The sequence below is a fragment of the Chamaea fasciata genome, unplaced genomic scaffold (assembly GCF_029207755.1).
Source record: "Chamaea fasciata isolate MVZ Bird 193981 ecotype frontalis unplaced genomic scaffold, bChaFas1.0.hap1 SCAF_9, whole genome shotgun sequence".
In the NCBI taxonomy this organism is placed as follows: domain Eukaryota; kingdom Metazoa; phylum Chordata; class Aves; order Passeriformes; family Sylviidae; genus Chamaea; species Chamaea fasciata.
This window is the reverse complement of record NW_027094094.1, coordinates 12,460,621-12,476,987: the sequence shown is the minus strand read 5'-3', so window position 1 is coordinate 12,476,987 and position 16,367 is coordinate 12,460,621. Positions and strand designations below refer to the sequence as shown.

The following is a 16,367-nucleotide window of genomic DNA, read 5'->3' as shown; positions in this document are numbered from 1 at the left end:
TCCCTGCAGGCCTTCTGTGCTGCAGGATGGCCCCATTCCTCTGGACCTCGCTCCCCCATGAGGTATCAGCAGGACAGAGAGCGGCAGGTCCTTGAGGACTCCTGCTCCCCTGTGCGTGCCTGTCCCTGGCAGCCGGTGGAAGGTGGTGGGATGCTGCAAGCACGACGTAAGTAGAATTAATGTGTAGGCCAACTCTGGGGCTGGCTCTGGTGGTAATGAGCAGCAGGATGGAGGAGCAGGGTAGAGAGAGCCCAGGATTTCTGGAAGGGAGGGTGTAAGAGGCCAGATCCCTTCAGGGAGGTGGGATGCGTTCTGTCTGCTAGGTACAGGCCGCTGTGGCAGCAGGGCGGGAGCAGTGCCCAAAGCTGTACCCAGGGCTCTGTGTCCTCAAGGCTCCAGCAGTACCTCCTGCCATGGCCAGGCTCCACAGCCTAGTGGCCCTCAGGGCTGGTCTCCTGGAGGGAAAGGACCCTTGTGCAGGGCCAAGGTGGACTGGTGGCTCTGCAGTCACAGAATTTTTTTTATCCATGTTTGCCATGCGGGGGCTTCAGGCTGGAAGTTGGAATGGCTGCTGCTCAGGGACTGGCACAGGGCTTTGCAGCCTCTGGCATGGTCGTAGATATCCTGATACAGAGCTGCAGCTGGGCCTTGCTCTGCTGAGTGAGGAGGTGGCATAAAGAGGGGGCTGGGATCAGCTTTTGAGGGCTGTGATCTGGTCAGAAGGGCAGTGCCCAGCACATGATACCTGCAGGCCTGTGGCTAAGGGCAGGGAGCCTCAGGTTCCTATTTCTGGCAGGGTTTAGTTCATGCAGCCCCTCTGAGCCCCCTCCGGCTCTACGGAGCAGGTGAGGTGGATGTGAGGTGGTGGGGAAGTGGTTGAAGCCAGAAATCAGGTCAGTGAGAGCCTGGGGCACGGGTGAGGCCTGTTCCCCCCATGCTCGCTTCCACCAGGCTTTTGCTGCAGCAGAGAACACTGCTGGTGGGCAAAAGCAAAGCATGTCTGTCCCTGGGCTGGGGGACAGGCTGCAAAGAGAGCAGCAGGAGCTTTCCCTGAGGCTCTGCAGAGTGACTGGAGACACAGGTACTGCCAGGCCATCAGCTGCTGGGAAGCGGCAGCTGGTGCAGATCAGCCATGGGCAGCTGCCTGAGGAAGGTGTGGGCTGGAAACTTGGGCTGTGACCTTGTCCCCAGGGCCAGCTGGGGCAAGAAGCTTCACCCTGGCTCTTGGTCTGCGGTTACCACAACTTCACGGTGGAGCCAGCACAGGATGGATTGGATGGTACAAGGCCAGGCAGTGCTTGTGTGTCTCTCAGGCTTTGCCCGACATTTTCCCACCGTGAAGTGAGGGTCAAATACTTTCCATTGCTCCAGCCTTGAAGACTCTTCTCCCCATCACAGTCAGAAATAGCCCTGGGCTGGGAGTGAGCTATTTGTGGTGACTGATTGGGAAGGAGGAATGCATGGAGCTCCCCAGATCTCCCTTTCTGCAGCCGCATGCCTCCCCCAGCTGCTGAGCTAAAGCTTAAAAAATTCAAGTAGCTATACTTGGAGAAATGAAGTTTAAACATAGCAGAGCCCAGCATGGCCTTTGGTGAAAGGGCTCGGGAACAGCGCCCTGGGCCTTCCTGCAGCCAGCCTCACTGTGGGTACATGTTAGCTCCTCTCCAGACTCCAAAACTGAGGTGAAAGGGACCCAGTGCTCTGGAGTTTTCATTAATTCCTCAGGTGTCAGGTGTTGAGTGTTGGCCACCAGCTGTTGCCATTTAGTATTGCTTTTCTGTCTGGCACTTTGGCCCTGGTACTGAATATCCTTCTGTGGTGGTACTGATGGGGGAACCTCCTCAGGTCTGGTTTGGTTGACATGAGTTTGTTTGTTGGGGAGGGTTTAGCTCAGGAGTGCCCAGGGCTGCCCGTCTTAGCTGGGCACAGCCTTGTGTTGCTGTGTGGCAGCACTGGCCTTCCCTGGGTATTCTTTTCTATTTAAGCAGGTTTCCAGCTCCTGGTGAGCACAGGCTGTGCTGTGCCCTGCTGCCACCCTGGCCACGCGTCTTGCAGGGGCAGAGGGGCAGGAAGTGATCCTTGGTAACGTCTGTGGGAAACAGCCCTGGCAAAATAGTGCTGGAGGTACTATCAGTGTACGGATGTTCCCTTTCCCACCATGAAAAAGCCCCTCCTCACCCTCTGTGTCAAAGAGCAGAATGTTTCTCTGCCCTTCCCATGCTTTCCCGACTGATGCAGATGGTGGTAACAGAAGCCTCATGCCCAGATGTGCCCTTACAGCAAGATCCACTGTCACTGCTCCTCAGTGCTTCACATGACCAGTTCCCAAAGATGCTCTCACTGTTCCCCAGTCACCCATCCTGCTGGGACCCCACAGACCAGTCCCATCTCTTCTTACCCACTCCAGCACAGCCCTCATCATCTCAGCAACACTCCACAAAACAACAGGCATTTCTTAGAAACATCATCATTTATTGACTTGAACAACCACTAGAGCAGCGTTTTCCTGCTCAGATGTTGGTGGTGTAGCTTTTCCTCTTTTATTTTCTACTAAGGTACTTTAAAATGAAAAAAATTAAATGAGTTTATGGTACTGAAACAACAGTCAAATTCATTACAAGAGGGCCCTCGTTGTAATCCCTTTGCAGCGAACGGCAGAGGCTGGAGTAAGTGAGGCTGCACTCACGACTCAGAGGGAAACCACAGGGCACTGCTGCCCAGCTGTGTGCCAGCTCCCTGCCTTACCTGGGCTGGCTTTCAGGCACAAGACTACCTGCCCGTCCCTGGGACACCCCCGGTCCCCACACAGCAGCCGTCACCCTCCTTGGCCAGGGACGCAGCCTTGCCCACCACGGCCGGCAATGAGCTCTGCTTGCTCCGCACCAGACCAAAGACCAGGGCAGCTGCTGGACGGCCGGGAGCTTCCCGCCTCCCACCGTGGGGCTGGCCCTGTGGCATGTGCTGTTTCCTAGATAAGGGCAGGCCCACGTGGCCCACAGCCCTCTGGCACTATAGGCCCTTTCACTCCAGATGGTGCCTGGGGTTGGTTTTGGGATGCTTCACTTAAAAGTTGAGAGGACAGAAAGGTCAGGAGGAACACAGAGTGACTAATATAATGTTAAAGCAGCAGCTTCAAGCTCCTGGGTTAATATTTACTGCTGAAAGTGGAGGAGTTCAGAACAGAATGTGCAGCTCAGCCGTTTGAGAAATGCCCTGGAAATTATGCATCGCATGGCAATGGTGAGAGAGCTTGGAGACACTGGGAGAGGGTAACAAGCGGCTACAAAGTGAAACGTGTATGGCAGGAGATGTGCAAGAGCTGGAATCTCACTGCCATTCATGATGGCTGGAGGGGTCAAACCACGTTCACAGAGAAACTCATACCAACAGAAGGTAAACTGAGTGCAACACCCTGGCTAACATGGGGAGGGGGGATTGTGTAACCCAGGAGCAGAAGACTAAGGGCAGCAACCTAACGGGCAGCAGGATTTGGATGATTTTGTTTCCTGCAGGGCCCAGCACATCCCTTGTGTCTCCACAGAGAATGTAACAAATGCCAAAAACCGTTCACAGGACATTGTTCAAATGAAAACCAAATGAGACACATCATGGGAAAGGGAGAAACATGCAGCATCCCAAAATGTAATGGGAGTAGCGTAACAGCACAGGCGGGCAGTCCAGTCTGAATGCACCACCCAGTTAGAATCCATCAGCTTTTTGAACCGTCTGCAAAACTGAAAACAAGGGTCTCCTCCTAATTAGTGTTAATTTGTTAGAAGTTTCCAAATACTTTCAAAATGTGCCTTTGCAAGAATCACACCCCCCAACCCATCACCCCAAGGGCCCCAACAACAGAATCCATTCCTGATCACCGCTAGAGTCATGGTTTATCTTCAGAAATACTTGGTTTTATCCTTCTTATTCCTCTTCCTCCTCTTCTTCCTCCTCTTCCTCTTCCTCATCATCATCTTCATCGTGGCAATGTGTGATTTCCTGAGGTGCCTGGGGGAAGAGGTTGGGCGGTTTGATCTCACTGATGGAACGGGTCAGTTGGTGCCGCTTGTAGTCGGAATCTTTGAAATCCACCGAGGTGCGATTGCGTGTGGCCATCGGCGACTCCTTCTCATTGATGTCGACGTGCGTGTGCTCTACTGTGGACTCGTGTGGCATCTGCACATGGAATAGAGAGAGGACGTGACAAGGGCTGTCCCAGTGCCCGGCTGCCTCCCTGGGACACACGGAGAGCAAACCCCAGAATGTGACCACTTGGCCTACAATCTATCAAATGCCACCAAACCCTCCAAGGTGTTGTTGTGTCCTGTGGAAGTGATAATGGACACAAGCACGGGCACCTTTGGGACCCCTGCTCACCTCCCTGGGATTGCAACTCACCAGAACGTGGGCGGCTCTGAAGAGGTAGCTGAAGGGGTAGTAGAGGAGGTTGATGAAGGAGGCTGCATAGAGGTCAGCGTAGCGCATCACCTGGCTGGCAAAGAGCGTCTGCCGAGAGCCGCTGCGGAAGAGGCTCCCCATCATCCCGTAGCACATATCCATGTCATGGGTCACTTTCTGTGAGGAAAGGACAGGTTAGATCCTGGGCCAGGCAGGCAGCACCTCAGAGCCACAACACTGAGGCAGAACGCCCTGAGGGTTGGGGGCTACGTGAGACCTGCGAGGATCTCCAGCAAGGATTTCTGTGCTTGTCTCCTGTGGCATCAGGGCACAGCTGAGCCCCAGGTAACAGAAAGGAAGGCGGCAGCAGGCTCAGGGCCAACACTGCCCTAGGCTGGCACCCCAGGGCTGGCTGAACTAGAGGCTACAGCCCCTCTGAGCCTGTGTGTGCCACTGCCACATGCTGCAGCAGTGAGCACCCTCAGCCAGTGCTGCTTGTGGGCATGAGGAAAGGAACCCTATTCCAGACCAGGCTGCCTTTCAGGAGAGTCAGTGACACCAGTGAGCTGAGGCAAAGTGGCTTTGCCAAGCCTGCTGTGCCCACCCAAAGGCAGAGCAAAGCATTTCAGGACTGAGCAGTGGGGTTGGGTTGTAAAGCCCTTTGGGATCCAGAAGGATGAAAAGGGATTTTGATGATTGGTACCTTAATGCGTCTCTGGATGGAGCTGATGTCGGGGCGTTCATTGCTGCTACTGTCCAGATGCCTAGTTACAGGCGAGAAGGTAAATACATGGTGTGAAAAGTCTTTCAGAACCAGATGCTGTGGGATGGGGCTCAGGGGAAGGAGGCTGGTCTGGAGGGGAAGGTTGGTCTCGTGGGCAGAGCCCAGGCCCGTGTCAAGGCTCCGGCAGCAGTGCCGCTAACCCAACCCCAAGGTTTTATCACTGCTGCTCATTAGCTGGGAGAGGCACCGTGAAAGTTGTCACTGTTTGAACACTCACTTGTACAGCTCGGCCAAGAAAATGTCCAGACTCTGCAGCTCTTCAAAAAGGGCTGGAAAATCCAGAAAATAAAGGGGAAAATGGTAAGTTTAAACTGCTGGAATGAAAAGTGCTGAAAGTGAACCCACTCCCCTGCCCACTCCCCTTGCATGGCAGCAGAGGGACACTGAAGCAGGGACACTGGAGGCATCTCATGGCCTCTGGGCAGGGGGAGAGGTCAATCACATTCTGTAGCATGGGCAGAACTTTGGGCTTGGTTTCTGGTTGGCCCTTTTGTTTTCGAGGCTGAACCTTTGCAGCTCTCACCAAAGCCTTCCAACCAGCCACGGGGCAACTTGCATAACCCCCAGCACTATTTACACACCAAAGGGCAAACCTGGGAGAAAAGCAGGAGCGCTGGAGGATGGGAAACACACAGCACTTTGGCGGCAGAGCAGCAGAGGGAGTGGGAGGAACGAGGAGGAAGCAGCTGTTGAATAGGGACTCCCTGCAGATGGGAGAGCAGTCATGGCTCAGGCATTACAGGGAGAATAACCCAGGTCTTGTCAGATATTTTTTAACATAGAAGCCATGGCTCCATATGTAAAGAGGGCGAGGAGGTCCTGAGGGTATAGATGAGGAACAACTCAACCCCACCCAGCTGCAGCTTCTCCCATGGTCAAGGCAGCACTTGGCTGATTACACACAATAGCCTGGGAAAGAGCACAGGAAAGACCTGGGACCCCAAGGCCAGCCCACAGAGAGGCACCCCAGCTCCTGCCACCAGCATCCAGACCCAGTGAAAAGGGCCAAAAGGAGAAGTGGCAAGCCAGGGTGATCTCTCCCCTGCACCCCTAAGCCCTGGCGATCTCAGGGGTGCAGCATCAGACAAGCAAGAGCAAAGCCTGGCCAGGGGCTGGCCCGGCTCCTGACCGCTTTTGTCTGTCCAGACGTGCAGCTCCTGCGCCAGCTCGGGGATCACCAGGAAGGTCCGCCAGCCCTGGCGTTTCTTGGATTTGAGGATGTCTCCAAAGATATGGTCTCCGATGTACAAGATATCCTTCCCTTTGGCCCCCAGCAGGTCACAGACTGTGTCCGAAGAGCCTGAGAGAAGAATGGCATGGCTCAGAACAGTGAGCCAAAACAGGTGTAGTTTCCTGCCAGAAACCTCCACCACTTGACCATGGCTGCCCTGGACACTGCTCACCTGCCTGGGAGTTCACTCAGGAGCAGCTGTGCCTATGCACACCCCTACATGAATGGCAGCAACAGAGGCCATGCTGCCTCCCCCACCATGTGAGAGTAATGGAGCCCTGGGTGTCACAGACAGCTCTGTATCCACCCACTGCCCTTCCCTGGCTTGGTGGAATGTTCCAAGCGTGTTCACACTGGTGGCAGCACCTGTAAGTACAGCCGGGGACACTGCACTGGGCCAGCGGCAGCCACCCCTCCACCACAAGCCCTGCAGGCATTTCCCAGACCCTCCCCGGCAAGGAAGAGAAGGACATTTGAGGAGGAACAGGTCCATCTCTTCCCTGCAGTCTGCAGCTCTGATCATGGAGAGCTTCTGGAGCAGTGTGCAGAGGGCACAAAACAATGTGCTTTGGGAAGCACAACCTTGCCTGGCACAAGTCCTCTCACAGCTGGAGTGGCTGAAGGCCACATCAGAGCCACTCCACACAACAAGAAGGGCTCCTGCCTCACCTCCCGAGTACACAATGCCATGCTGCAGCGGGCCAGTGTAAGTACCAATCTTCAGCTTCCCAGTCACCTGTGGAAGGAGGTGTTGTGTTAGTGCTGATGGTCTGGATCTTTTCTATATTGATACCATTGATATGTCACACTTTTTCTGTCTGTCTTACTCCCAAAGCAGCCCAGAGGTGGCTTATCCTACTGTATGTAGGGAAGCCAGCAAAGCTTTGAGGTGATGGGGTTGCTCAAGGATCACGAAGAGGAGACTCCAGCCCACAGCCTCTAGGGTAGGTCCTGTCCAAACTCTACGCTTCCCATTGTCACTGAGAGATGCCAAACAGGAGGTGCAGGAGCCCTTCTAGCCACGGAGGTACCCTCCACTGACCACTCACCGTGTCCACCTGCCGCAATACAGTGCCTTCCCCAAAGAAGAGGGGTTTGCGTGCATCCACCAGGATCAGGTCAAAGTAGGACTGCCATGGCCGATGGGCACTCCCAGGCTACAAAGGCAAGAACAAACCCAAGAATCAGGCACAACACAAAAAACCATAGGGAGTTTAACTGGAGTGTCACTGTCCATAGCCATAACCTTGTGACATTGCTGGTCCATCAAATCCCTTAGCCTCCAGTGGAACAATGCTGTGTTGCCAGTACCATTTTCGAAAGCATTCCCCTTTTGCCACAAGCCCATCCCATCCCAATCCTAGCAGCGGGGGCTGAGGACATGGTGAGAGACAGGAGAACAGCACTAAACATCCCTGTCAGGGCACAGCTGCCATGTAAAAAGATGCTGTAAATGACACCCTGCCACTGTTCCTGAAGGTGACATCCCACACAGATCCAGACACCTGCAACTCCATGGCTTGAGCTTACAGGGTCATGCTGGTACTTTTGCCAAGAGTAGGGCAATACCCAGACTCTATTCCACAGAGCATGGCTTTGAATCACAGCCCTGCCCAAAGGATACCGAGCCCTTTCTGCTCCATGTATCCGCACTTCGTGAGATCGAGACCACAGCAAGGGGCTTCTTTAGCTAATCAGCTCTGGTGAGGATCTATGCTCTCAAAATTTCCCTCTTGGCTGCCTTCGGCTTTTAAAGCAGTGTGAGAACACATCTTTTGAACGTGAGATAGCCTCTCACTGGGAGACTGAAAGAGCAGTATAAATTTGTATCATAAACCTTTCTCCAAATAGTTGCAGGGCTGAGTTTTGACCTCAGAAAAACAAAAAAAAAAGCATGACTGAAACTTTGGAGTTATGATATTTAAGGCACAATCAGCCATAAATGTTTCTGCTGCTTTATAAAACTATTTCCTTTCTATCATGGCTCTTTTTAACAACATCTAAACCATTGTGCATTATTTCTAAGAAATCTGGCTACAAAATGACACAGTTGAAAATGTTTTATCACTGAAATAATGTTATCATTAACACAGATTATCATTTGAGACCAGATGATGCCCCTTTTCTCTTTGTTATATTGTATTTGCTTTGATCCCGTTCAAACAGGACACAAAACAGCAAGTGTATTTTAACCAGATTAAAGCAACTAATCCCATGCAGCCGATGAAGCAGGATTAAAATGCTTTCCAGCTACACAGATAATTAGGCACATCAGTGTCTACTGAAACCGCAGTCTAGAATTCACATACCTTTGGTCCATGTGGGAAGTCAAACAAGTAAGTCATAATTTTCTAAAAGAGAGAAAGAAAGTATTCAAATCCGTGCTTTTAAGCATGCATTTGTGTAGTTTATAAAAGCATACTTTTCTGATTTTATCTTTTCAGATTACAGAACTTTTAGAATTTACACAGAAGTCAGCATAAGATTTGGAGACAAAAAGACTGGAACAGGACAATGATAGCAATTAAACCAGTAGGTTTTATAATCAAATAACATAGTTGCCTCAGAAAACCGCACACTGCTTCAGGCATATCTTGCAACGCTTTAAAATGGCACATAAATCTTTGGATTAGCAGTGCTGCAACATCCTGACATTCACCTGGAGTTGGAAGTAACCATGTTTATTTCTCAGCTTAGCAGACAGCCCTTCCTGGGTCTCAGACCTCTCCAGGACCTTGGTTTGGTGAACTGTCTGTGCTCACACTATCTCACCTGAAAGTCTGCATTTTAAAGGATGCTAAAATCCAAAACTGAGTATCACTTTCCCTTACAGCCTTTTAATTGCTGAGGAACTGAGTGAAGCACAGAGGGGCTTAAACCAGGCCTGTACTAGCTCGGCGCCAGAACCAGGATGACAAAAGGTGACTCAAGATTTCATCTGCATCCACCACTAACCCATTCTACTCACAGATTAGAAAACACACGATTCTCCACCAGAAGATGTCCCATCAAAACCCATCCCAATGACTGGCTGGCTTATGCTTATTCCATGATGTACCAACCCAACAATTCAAGCAGCACTTACGTCTGTGTATTTATAGTCACTGTTTGTGACGAGAAACACCTTCCCCACTTCATTCATGCGGCTGAGCAGCAGTGGCAGCTTCCCCTGAAAGCCAAGGGGAACATCCAAGTCACACACCAAAGTTACAGACATTCATCATGCGAAAAACACTCAACTATGATACCACCAGACAAAAAAAAAAAGGCAAATCAAACCATCGAGCAAGCAAACTCACGTGTTGTGCACTGGCCAGAGCCAGGAAAGCTGCTGGTCCATCCAGGTAACCCCTCCAGAGCACAGCCCAGGGGAGGAAGGCGAGGGGGAAGGGCTCAGCAGGGCTGCAGTGCCTTTGCCAACCACAGTGCCAGGCACCCTGTGCTGCTCCCACCGATCTGCTCCAGCTCCAAGTCCGTTCCCGAAATGGGCCCAGAGGCAGGTGAAATCTGAGCTCACGAGCCACAAGTTGGAACGCATTATAATTCCAACCTCAAATTAGGGAGAATTTATTCCTGGGGCTATTTTTATTGAATCTGAAATCTCAGTCCATTGCCAAAATAGCTGATTACCTCACTGAACAGTTACCTAAGAATTCTGTAGGCGTGTAACTAGAAACAAGGTTAACTGCTTTAAAGCAATAATCTACCACAGAGCTCATCTAAACTAAAAAATACTTACTCCGTAAGTGGTCCAGAGGGGCCTTGTACACTGCAGAGGTGGCAGGAGTAAAGGAACCACTGGAGCTTGCTCAATTAGATGTGCTGAACACATATTTTGGGATTATCAAGAGACTAGACACTGGTGAGTCTTTCAGGATCTTTCCCTCAGTCCCTCATGGCTAAGTGTAACTTTTGGTTCATGTGGCTAAAAAGAAGTTCTAGTGTTGCTTTTTAAAGAGAGGTTTGCTTGGGTAGAAAAACATGGGCAGGGGAAGACAGTTGCATTCACATTCACCACTGAAAAAACAACATGAGCTTTGCCAGTGTGTTCACCTTGATAACATTTCCTGTGGCTTTTATATTTTATGTAGAAAACTGTGCACATCAATACAAAATCATGTGGATGACTGGCTCAGAATAAAGGCTGCATCCAAACTTTCCACTTTGTCTTTGGTTATTACAATAGAAATCACAGCCTTATCTGTTTTGTGATTTAGTAAAGCAAATCAGCATGTTTATTTCTTGCCTGCTTAGTCAGTACCGAATGTCACATAGCACAAGTAAAGTAACTTCACACTTACATCTTTCACCACGTACTTCTCCAGATTCTCAAGGGTCTTTTCCTTAAGTGATCCCTGAAATAGAAACAGAACCCAGTGAGGTCACAGAAACTTATGATGTAAGAGACAACAAAGTAATGCCAACTTTCACACTTTAAAATGCTGTGAAAGTACAAACCAGGGCGAATCTGAACCAGTGACTCTAGAGATGAGAGGCTTTGAGTAGCAGGGACCATCACAAACTCTGTGATCCATCGATTCCCTCACCATGGTAAATAATCCACTTCAACAGCATTTTAACCCTTTCAGAAGGGAATACAATAGAAACAAACAAAAAATAGATTTGCCATACCAAACAAGACAGTTAACGACCTGTCTCCAACACTGACCATAATGCTTTAGTCAAAGGTCAACTCCAACATGTATCACACAACACTGCATAAGGAAAGAAAAATAGATTCCTGACTTCTGCACGGGTAAAAGGACCACCACAAGTACAACTGTGAGCAGAGTTCTTCTGTGATGGTTTTCCATCCCACCCAACAGACTGCTTGAATGAGGGAGAACAAGAAAATAAGGTCTTTGAACATATGTTAATGCTCACAAAATTATATTCTAAATTTGTGCACAAGTGTGTGCAGAAGATGAAATGCTTCTCTCTGATTGGAGAACAGCTGATCTATTTCTCTCTTTAATGCCAGTACTTTTTAGACAACACAGGATAGTGCCAATGTAAACAGTTTGCAGTAGAATACTGCTTTAATAATTAGGACAATGTACAAGCTGTGGACTTGAATCATGCTCTAAATAACCCATGAATTACAGTACAAAAATGAAATCTGGGCACAATAAAAAGGAATAGGAAGCCAAGCCAGATATGTTCCCATACTAGGAGCGCAGCTGAGATCTTGACTTACTCCCATCCAACTGCAATCTATTATTTGCTCACTAGGCGGCAAAGCAGGACCCTTGCCCAGGGCAGGCAAAGAACACCTGAACTCAGGAGTTACAAACCAGCCCCTCCAACCCAGTTACAACCACAGGCATCCCACGGAGTGCTTGCAGTCACCTTGTAATGAACCCAGTCAACAGCATCTCTGACATCCTGGAACATACTTCTGAAGGACATGAAGAGGTCTCCATCCTTAAACCCTGTTTCACAGCTGTAAGGAGACAGAAGAGAGATTTTAGCAGCCAGTCACAGCAGGTAAGAAACACACCAAGGTGCGAGACAGTTCAAAATGCTGTTTGGAGCTTGTGTTTTCATCTGACCATCATGGTTTCTTATCTACTACTTTACTGCAGCCCAAACTTGAAAGAAGGCTACAACCACAGTTTTACAGGAGCTGTGTGTTACCCAGGAATGTCTGTGCCTCCTCAGTAGTACTCCAGCTCTCTGTGACTGTAACTCTTACTTCTCACCCACATTACAAGAAGGTAAAAAGACTGCAGAAAACTGCAAAAAAGCATTTAACAGAAGATGAATGGTACTGAAGGAAAAAACAGAGTGGTGCTCTTTCTTCCTCTTTCCAGAGCTAAAGAAGGGAGTGTCACAGAAATCAACTAAATGTAATGCTGCTGAAAGAAGGAACTGCTTCTATGTTGAACACTTAGAATTAACATTAGAAATTACAAGATACTCTGGAGGTATCTTTGAGACAGCATGACAGCTTGCATCAGAAGAAATCAAGGAGGCTTACACAGAGCTGTATTTATTATGACAGCAATCATCATGCCTCTCCTGAGAAAAGGTACTTCACCTGATGGATTGCCAGCATAAACAGTTCCTCTGCTCCCAGGTGAAATCACATTAAACCTTTGCCTTCCACTCACATCTATGCAAAGATGACCCACCACATGAGGTGATGAGCAGCACACCAGCATTCACATTTGCCTGTTCAAACCACAGCTTGTTTTTATGCCTATATGTTTTTGACAGCAAGGGAAATACTCATGCTGCACAAACAGCCTTTTATACCACACTGAGCACTGCACCTCTAAGTGTGCAATGTCCTTTACTACCACGTGAAGGACTTGTGGTAACTGGCTGAGGAAATTCAGCCTTTCCAGTTCAGACATGGCTCCAATGGACACAGGTTCAAAATGAACAGGTTCAAAGCGCCTGTAATCACTCTGTAAAAAGTGTGCAGTCCTAGAAGCTGCCCCAAATACCAATATCAATCAGTATGTTGGTATTGCTGTACCCTGTAAAGGAAACCTCCATAACCAGCCTCTGCTGTACACACAGATCAAGTCAGCACCACAAAATTATAGGAGGCCCACCAAAACCACTTGAGGGGCCTCCTCTGATATTAAGAGCAGGTCCATCTGTGCTGTATTGCTCTTGCATAAAATAATAACAATCTTACTGTTCCATCATCACCTCAAAGTGAAGGGAATACGAACCTTGTGTACCGGTCACAGTTGGTAAAGAAATCAACCAGGCAAGCCAACAGGTAGGTCTCTGCAAGGAAACAGAGTGAGATTATAAGACAAGGATGACATCATGCAGCCAGCTAACTTTAGACCCTGTGCCCAAAGGAAGAAAATTCATGTAAAAAAAAACCCAAACAAAAAAGCAGAGTACGACATCAGCAAAGCTTTAGAGGCTTTAAAAGGCACAGAAAGAGGCCTGTGTTGGCTTACATTAGACTCACCTGGTAGATTGAATAACGTGTTCAAAATGTAAAACCTATCTGTGTCATCCCTCTGGATAAATTTATTTGGATATTGCTCCCGTGTTTCAGGCCTGAGAATAAATAAAGTGGAGAAGAGTGAAACCACAAAACATAATGAAGATAAATTGTGCTGACCTGCAAAATGGAGTTGTAGCACGGCCCGCTAACCAAACTCTGCTGTGCTTTAATCGCCACCCAGCTTCCCCACATGCACTGCTGGCACAAGAGCAAAAGTGCATCCAGGGGTGTTCCCTGGGCCACACTGACTCCGGCACAGCCAGGACAAAGCCCTCATTCCTGAGTCAGCAAACGGAGCAGAGCCCACACAGTGGACCAGAGTCCACGGCTCGACCTTAAGCCCCATGCTGAAGGCTGGGAGGATGCTTTAAATCATCTGCACTTTGCTTATCTTAAACTCTCCCCCACTTTCCATGTGTTGCTCTCCACTCTCCCAGCAGCTCTCAGCCAGAGACATGCAGGGCTCTGCTGCAGGAGGCTTGCCTGGGGCCCTCTGCAATTCATCAACAGGGTGGCAATGACTGAACTCATATAATTATTCTGGTGTCCTTAATTTCTGGAGCTACTAAAGATCATTTTAGGCTCAAAGAGGAACTTGAGTGCACATATAAGGGCTTTTTTCTAAATTTTGGAGTCCTGATGCAAGGAGTTAGAGGCCTGCAATGACAAAGTTTGTCACCCTGGGGCCCCTGAGCTTGCCTTGCCTTCCATTCGTATGCCCTGCAGCAGGAACGTGGGAAGGGGGATTTGCTGAGACACATCAGGAACATGGCACTGCAAGTCCTCTCTGCTTCCTAATGCACCTTCTTTGGGACAAGAAACACAAGCAGCCAGGGAAGGCTGCAGGAAATGGCATGTAGTGCTCAGTTCTGACACCCTCAAAGGTCAGAAACACTAAGGGGTAGAGCGAGATTGTTCCTATCCCAAGCCAGCTCAGGCCCTCAAACTTTCTTAGCAATGGCTATGGAGCTGACAGTCTCATGGGGCACAGGTCCTCATGCAATGGCTTTGTCCTGAGTGACAAGCTGCTGACATTAAACTGTGCCAGGACAGGCGAACAACCCCTGGATGATCCCATCAACTCATCCCTACAGCACACATTCCTCTATTCCCAGCACACTACGGATGTGCCTGTGGTGGCACAGCCCTTTCCTTTGTAAACATCTGGGCTGTTGCTGTACCTGAGACCCTCAATTCATCCACAGCTAATCCTGGAGCTGTAGGAACACCAACACATTATCTGCTGTTAGTAGAATCCCTGCAACTCCATATATAGTGGGTGCCCTGAGAATTGACACAATAGAGTGTATTAAATCAAAAAGAACAGGCAATAATCTGCACTCACCCTCTGAGGAAATTAAAGCCATGTGCACATACTAGGAGGTTCCCATAGGCATCAACTTTCAGCAGGTTTCCATAGTGGGTGTCAAACACCAGGCCTCTGTTAAGAAAGCAATTTAGGATATGAAAAAGCAAGTACATTAAGGGGTGACCATTTTAACAGCAGCTAGAACAGCTCTAGAACAGCATTGCTCACTTGGCATGGGGCATCAGAATAGAGCTGCTGTTATGAGGCAGATGGGGTCCCTAGTGTCCCTTTTAGCTGGCAGCAGGTGAGCAACCAGAGCCCAGCATCACCAGGCAGGAGAGAGACACCTGACCTGCTCCCCACAGCCCCAAAAGCATTTAACCCGAGAGGCTGAGCTGTGCCTCTACCAGGGGAGCAGTGGAACTCTTCTACGGGGTCACAAACCTGACACCCCTGCCAGGCTGCAGGGAACACTGAGCTGTGATAAAGGAATTTCTCTCAGCTTTTTCATGGCTCTGTCACAGACAAAGCCAGATGGCATGTGAAACCATGGCAAAACACTCTGGACCTGCCCGGTTCTGACTCCGGCAAAACTCTGTCTCATTTATCTAGCAGCTTGCATCTGGAGAACAGAGCCTTCCCAGAGAGATATTCCTTCTGTCCCATGCCTGGGATGAAGGTAGTGGATTTAACGAGTTCTCATCACAGGTCTGTGAGGGGCTATGCCTTGTTACAGGCAAGGGCACAGCCAGCAGCAACTCTCAGTGTAAAACACGCTGAGAGGAGGGAAGGAAGGAGGCTGCCAAACTGAAACTGGAACAAATCAACAGACCCTCGGGTCCAGTCTTTTGTAAAGAAACTCCAAAGGAGTCCAAGAAGCAAAATCCAGCAAAGGCACAAGTGGAAAAGAACTTGAAGGTGCAGTTAGATCGAAAGCTTTGTTCAAAACAAACGATGCCCTTTTTACCTCTCCCACCAAAAGACAAAATACAGGAATTTAGCAATTTTGCACCATTACCTTAGTGCAGTTATAAAATCAAAAAGTTACTAAATCAAATGCTTTTGACATTTGATTCATCTTGACAAGAGAACTGGATTGGTCCCATTTCTATTCTTGTTTACTGTCAGCTTAATTTTCAGGATGTCTTACACACCACAACACTACTAATTAAAATCATTAAAGAAAAATGTTCTGAGACATCCCAGCAGCCTCTTGGACAGTAATGGCTCCTTCTCCCCCTGATTCTGATTTCACTCCCAATCCAATTGTGTCTCTGCTGTCTTTGCTTTGAAGGGCTATTTTTAGACAGGTTCATGTGTGCAAAGGCTCCCTACATACTGGATTAGTCTTCTCCCTTCCCCATGATCTGTGGCTAGCCACAGGCTTCACATCCACAGCTGAAAACCTGGCCTCACAGGTTGCCTGTGAACTCCACAGAATAAGTATTCGAGGCCTTGAGCAGGCGGGTTCAGTATCTGTTAGTCATTTACCTGGTAGGGAATGCAGGATCATACACAAAATTGAGCAGCTCATGAGGGTATCCAATGGAAACTAATCTTTCTACGGTCAGGTCAAATCCAAGAGATTCGTATTCAGGGGATTTATACACTGTACCAAGATGAGATTTCAGTTAGAAAATTTGAAAACAGCTGAGGGGTTAAACAAGAAGGCAAT

General features: G+C 49.1%; 1 protein-coding gene across 5 annotated transcripts in view; it reads right to left on the bottom strand.

Moving 5' to 3' along the window:
• Positions 1 to 2,451: 2,451 nt before the first annotated feature.
• NT5C2 (5'-nucleotidase, cytosolic II) overlaps positions 2,452 to 16,367 on the bottom strand; it is a 60,658-nt gene continuing 46,742 nt past the window's right edge. For 4 of the 5 annotated variants that reach the window (XM_066190994.1, XM_066190995.1, XM_066190998.1 and 1 more), the window contains 15 exons: positions 16,184 to 16,301; positions 14,729 to 14,824; positions 13,345 to 13,436; positions 13,094 to 13,151; positions 11,757 to 11,850; positions 10,709 to 10,762; positions 9,493 to 9,576; positions 8,717 to 8,758; positions 7,457 to 7,564; positions 7,077 to 7,143; positions 6,306 to 6,476; positions 5,394 to 5,445; positions 5,096 to 5,156; positions 4,393 to 4,569; positions 2,452 to 4,170 (listed from right to left, as the gene is read on the bottom strand). In XM_066190994.1, the coding sequence (XP_066047091.1) occupies positions 3,919 to 4,170; positions 4,393 to 4,569; positions 5,096 to 5,156; positions 5,394 to 5,445; positions 6,306 to 6,476; positions 7,077 to 7,143; positions 7,457 to 7,564; positions 8,717 to 8,758; positions 9,493 to 9,576; positions 10,709 to 10,762; positions 11,757 to 11,850; positions 13,094 to 13,151; positions 13,345 to 13,436; positions 14,729 to 14,824; positions 16,184 to 16,301 (1,526 nt within the window). In that variant the 3' untranslated portion in view covers positions 2,452 to 3,918. The other variant, XM_066190999.1, reaches the window with a different exon arrangement.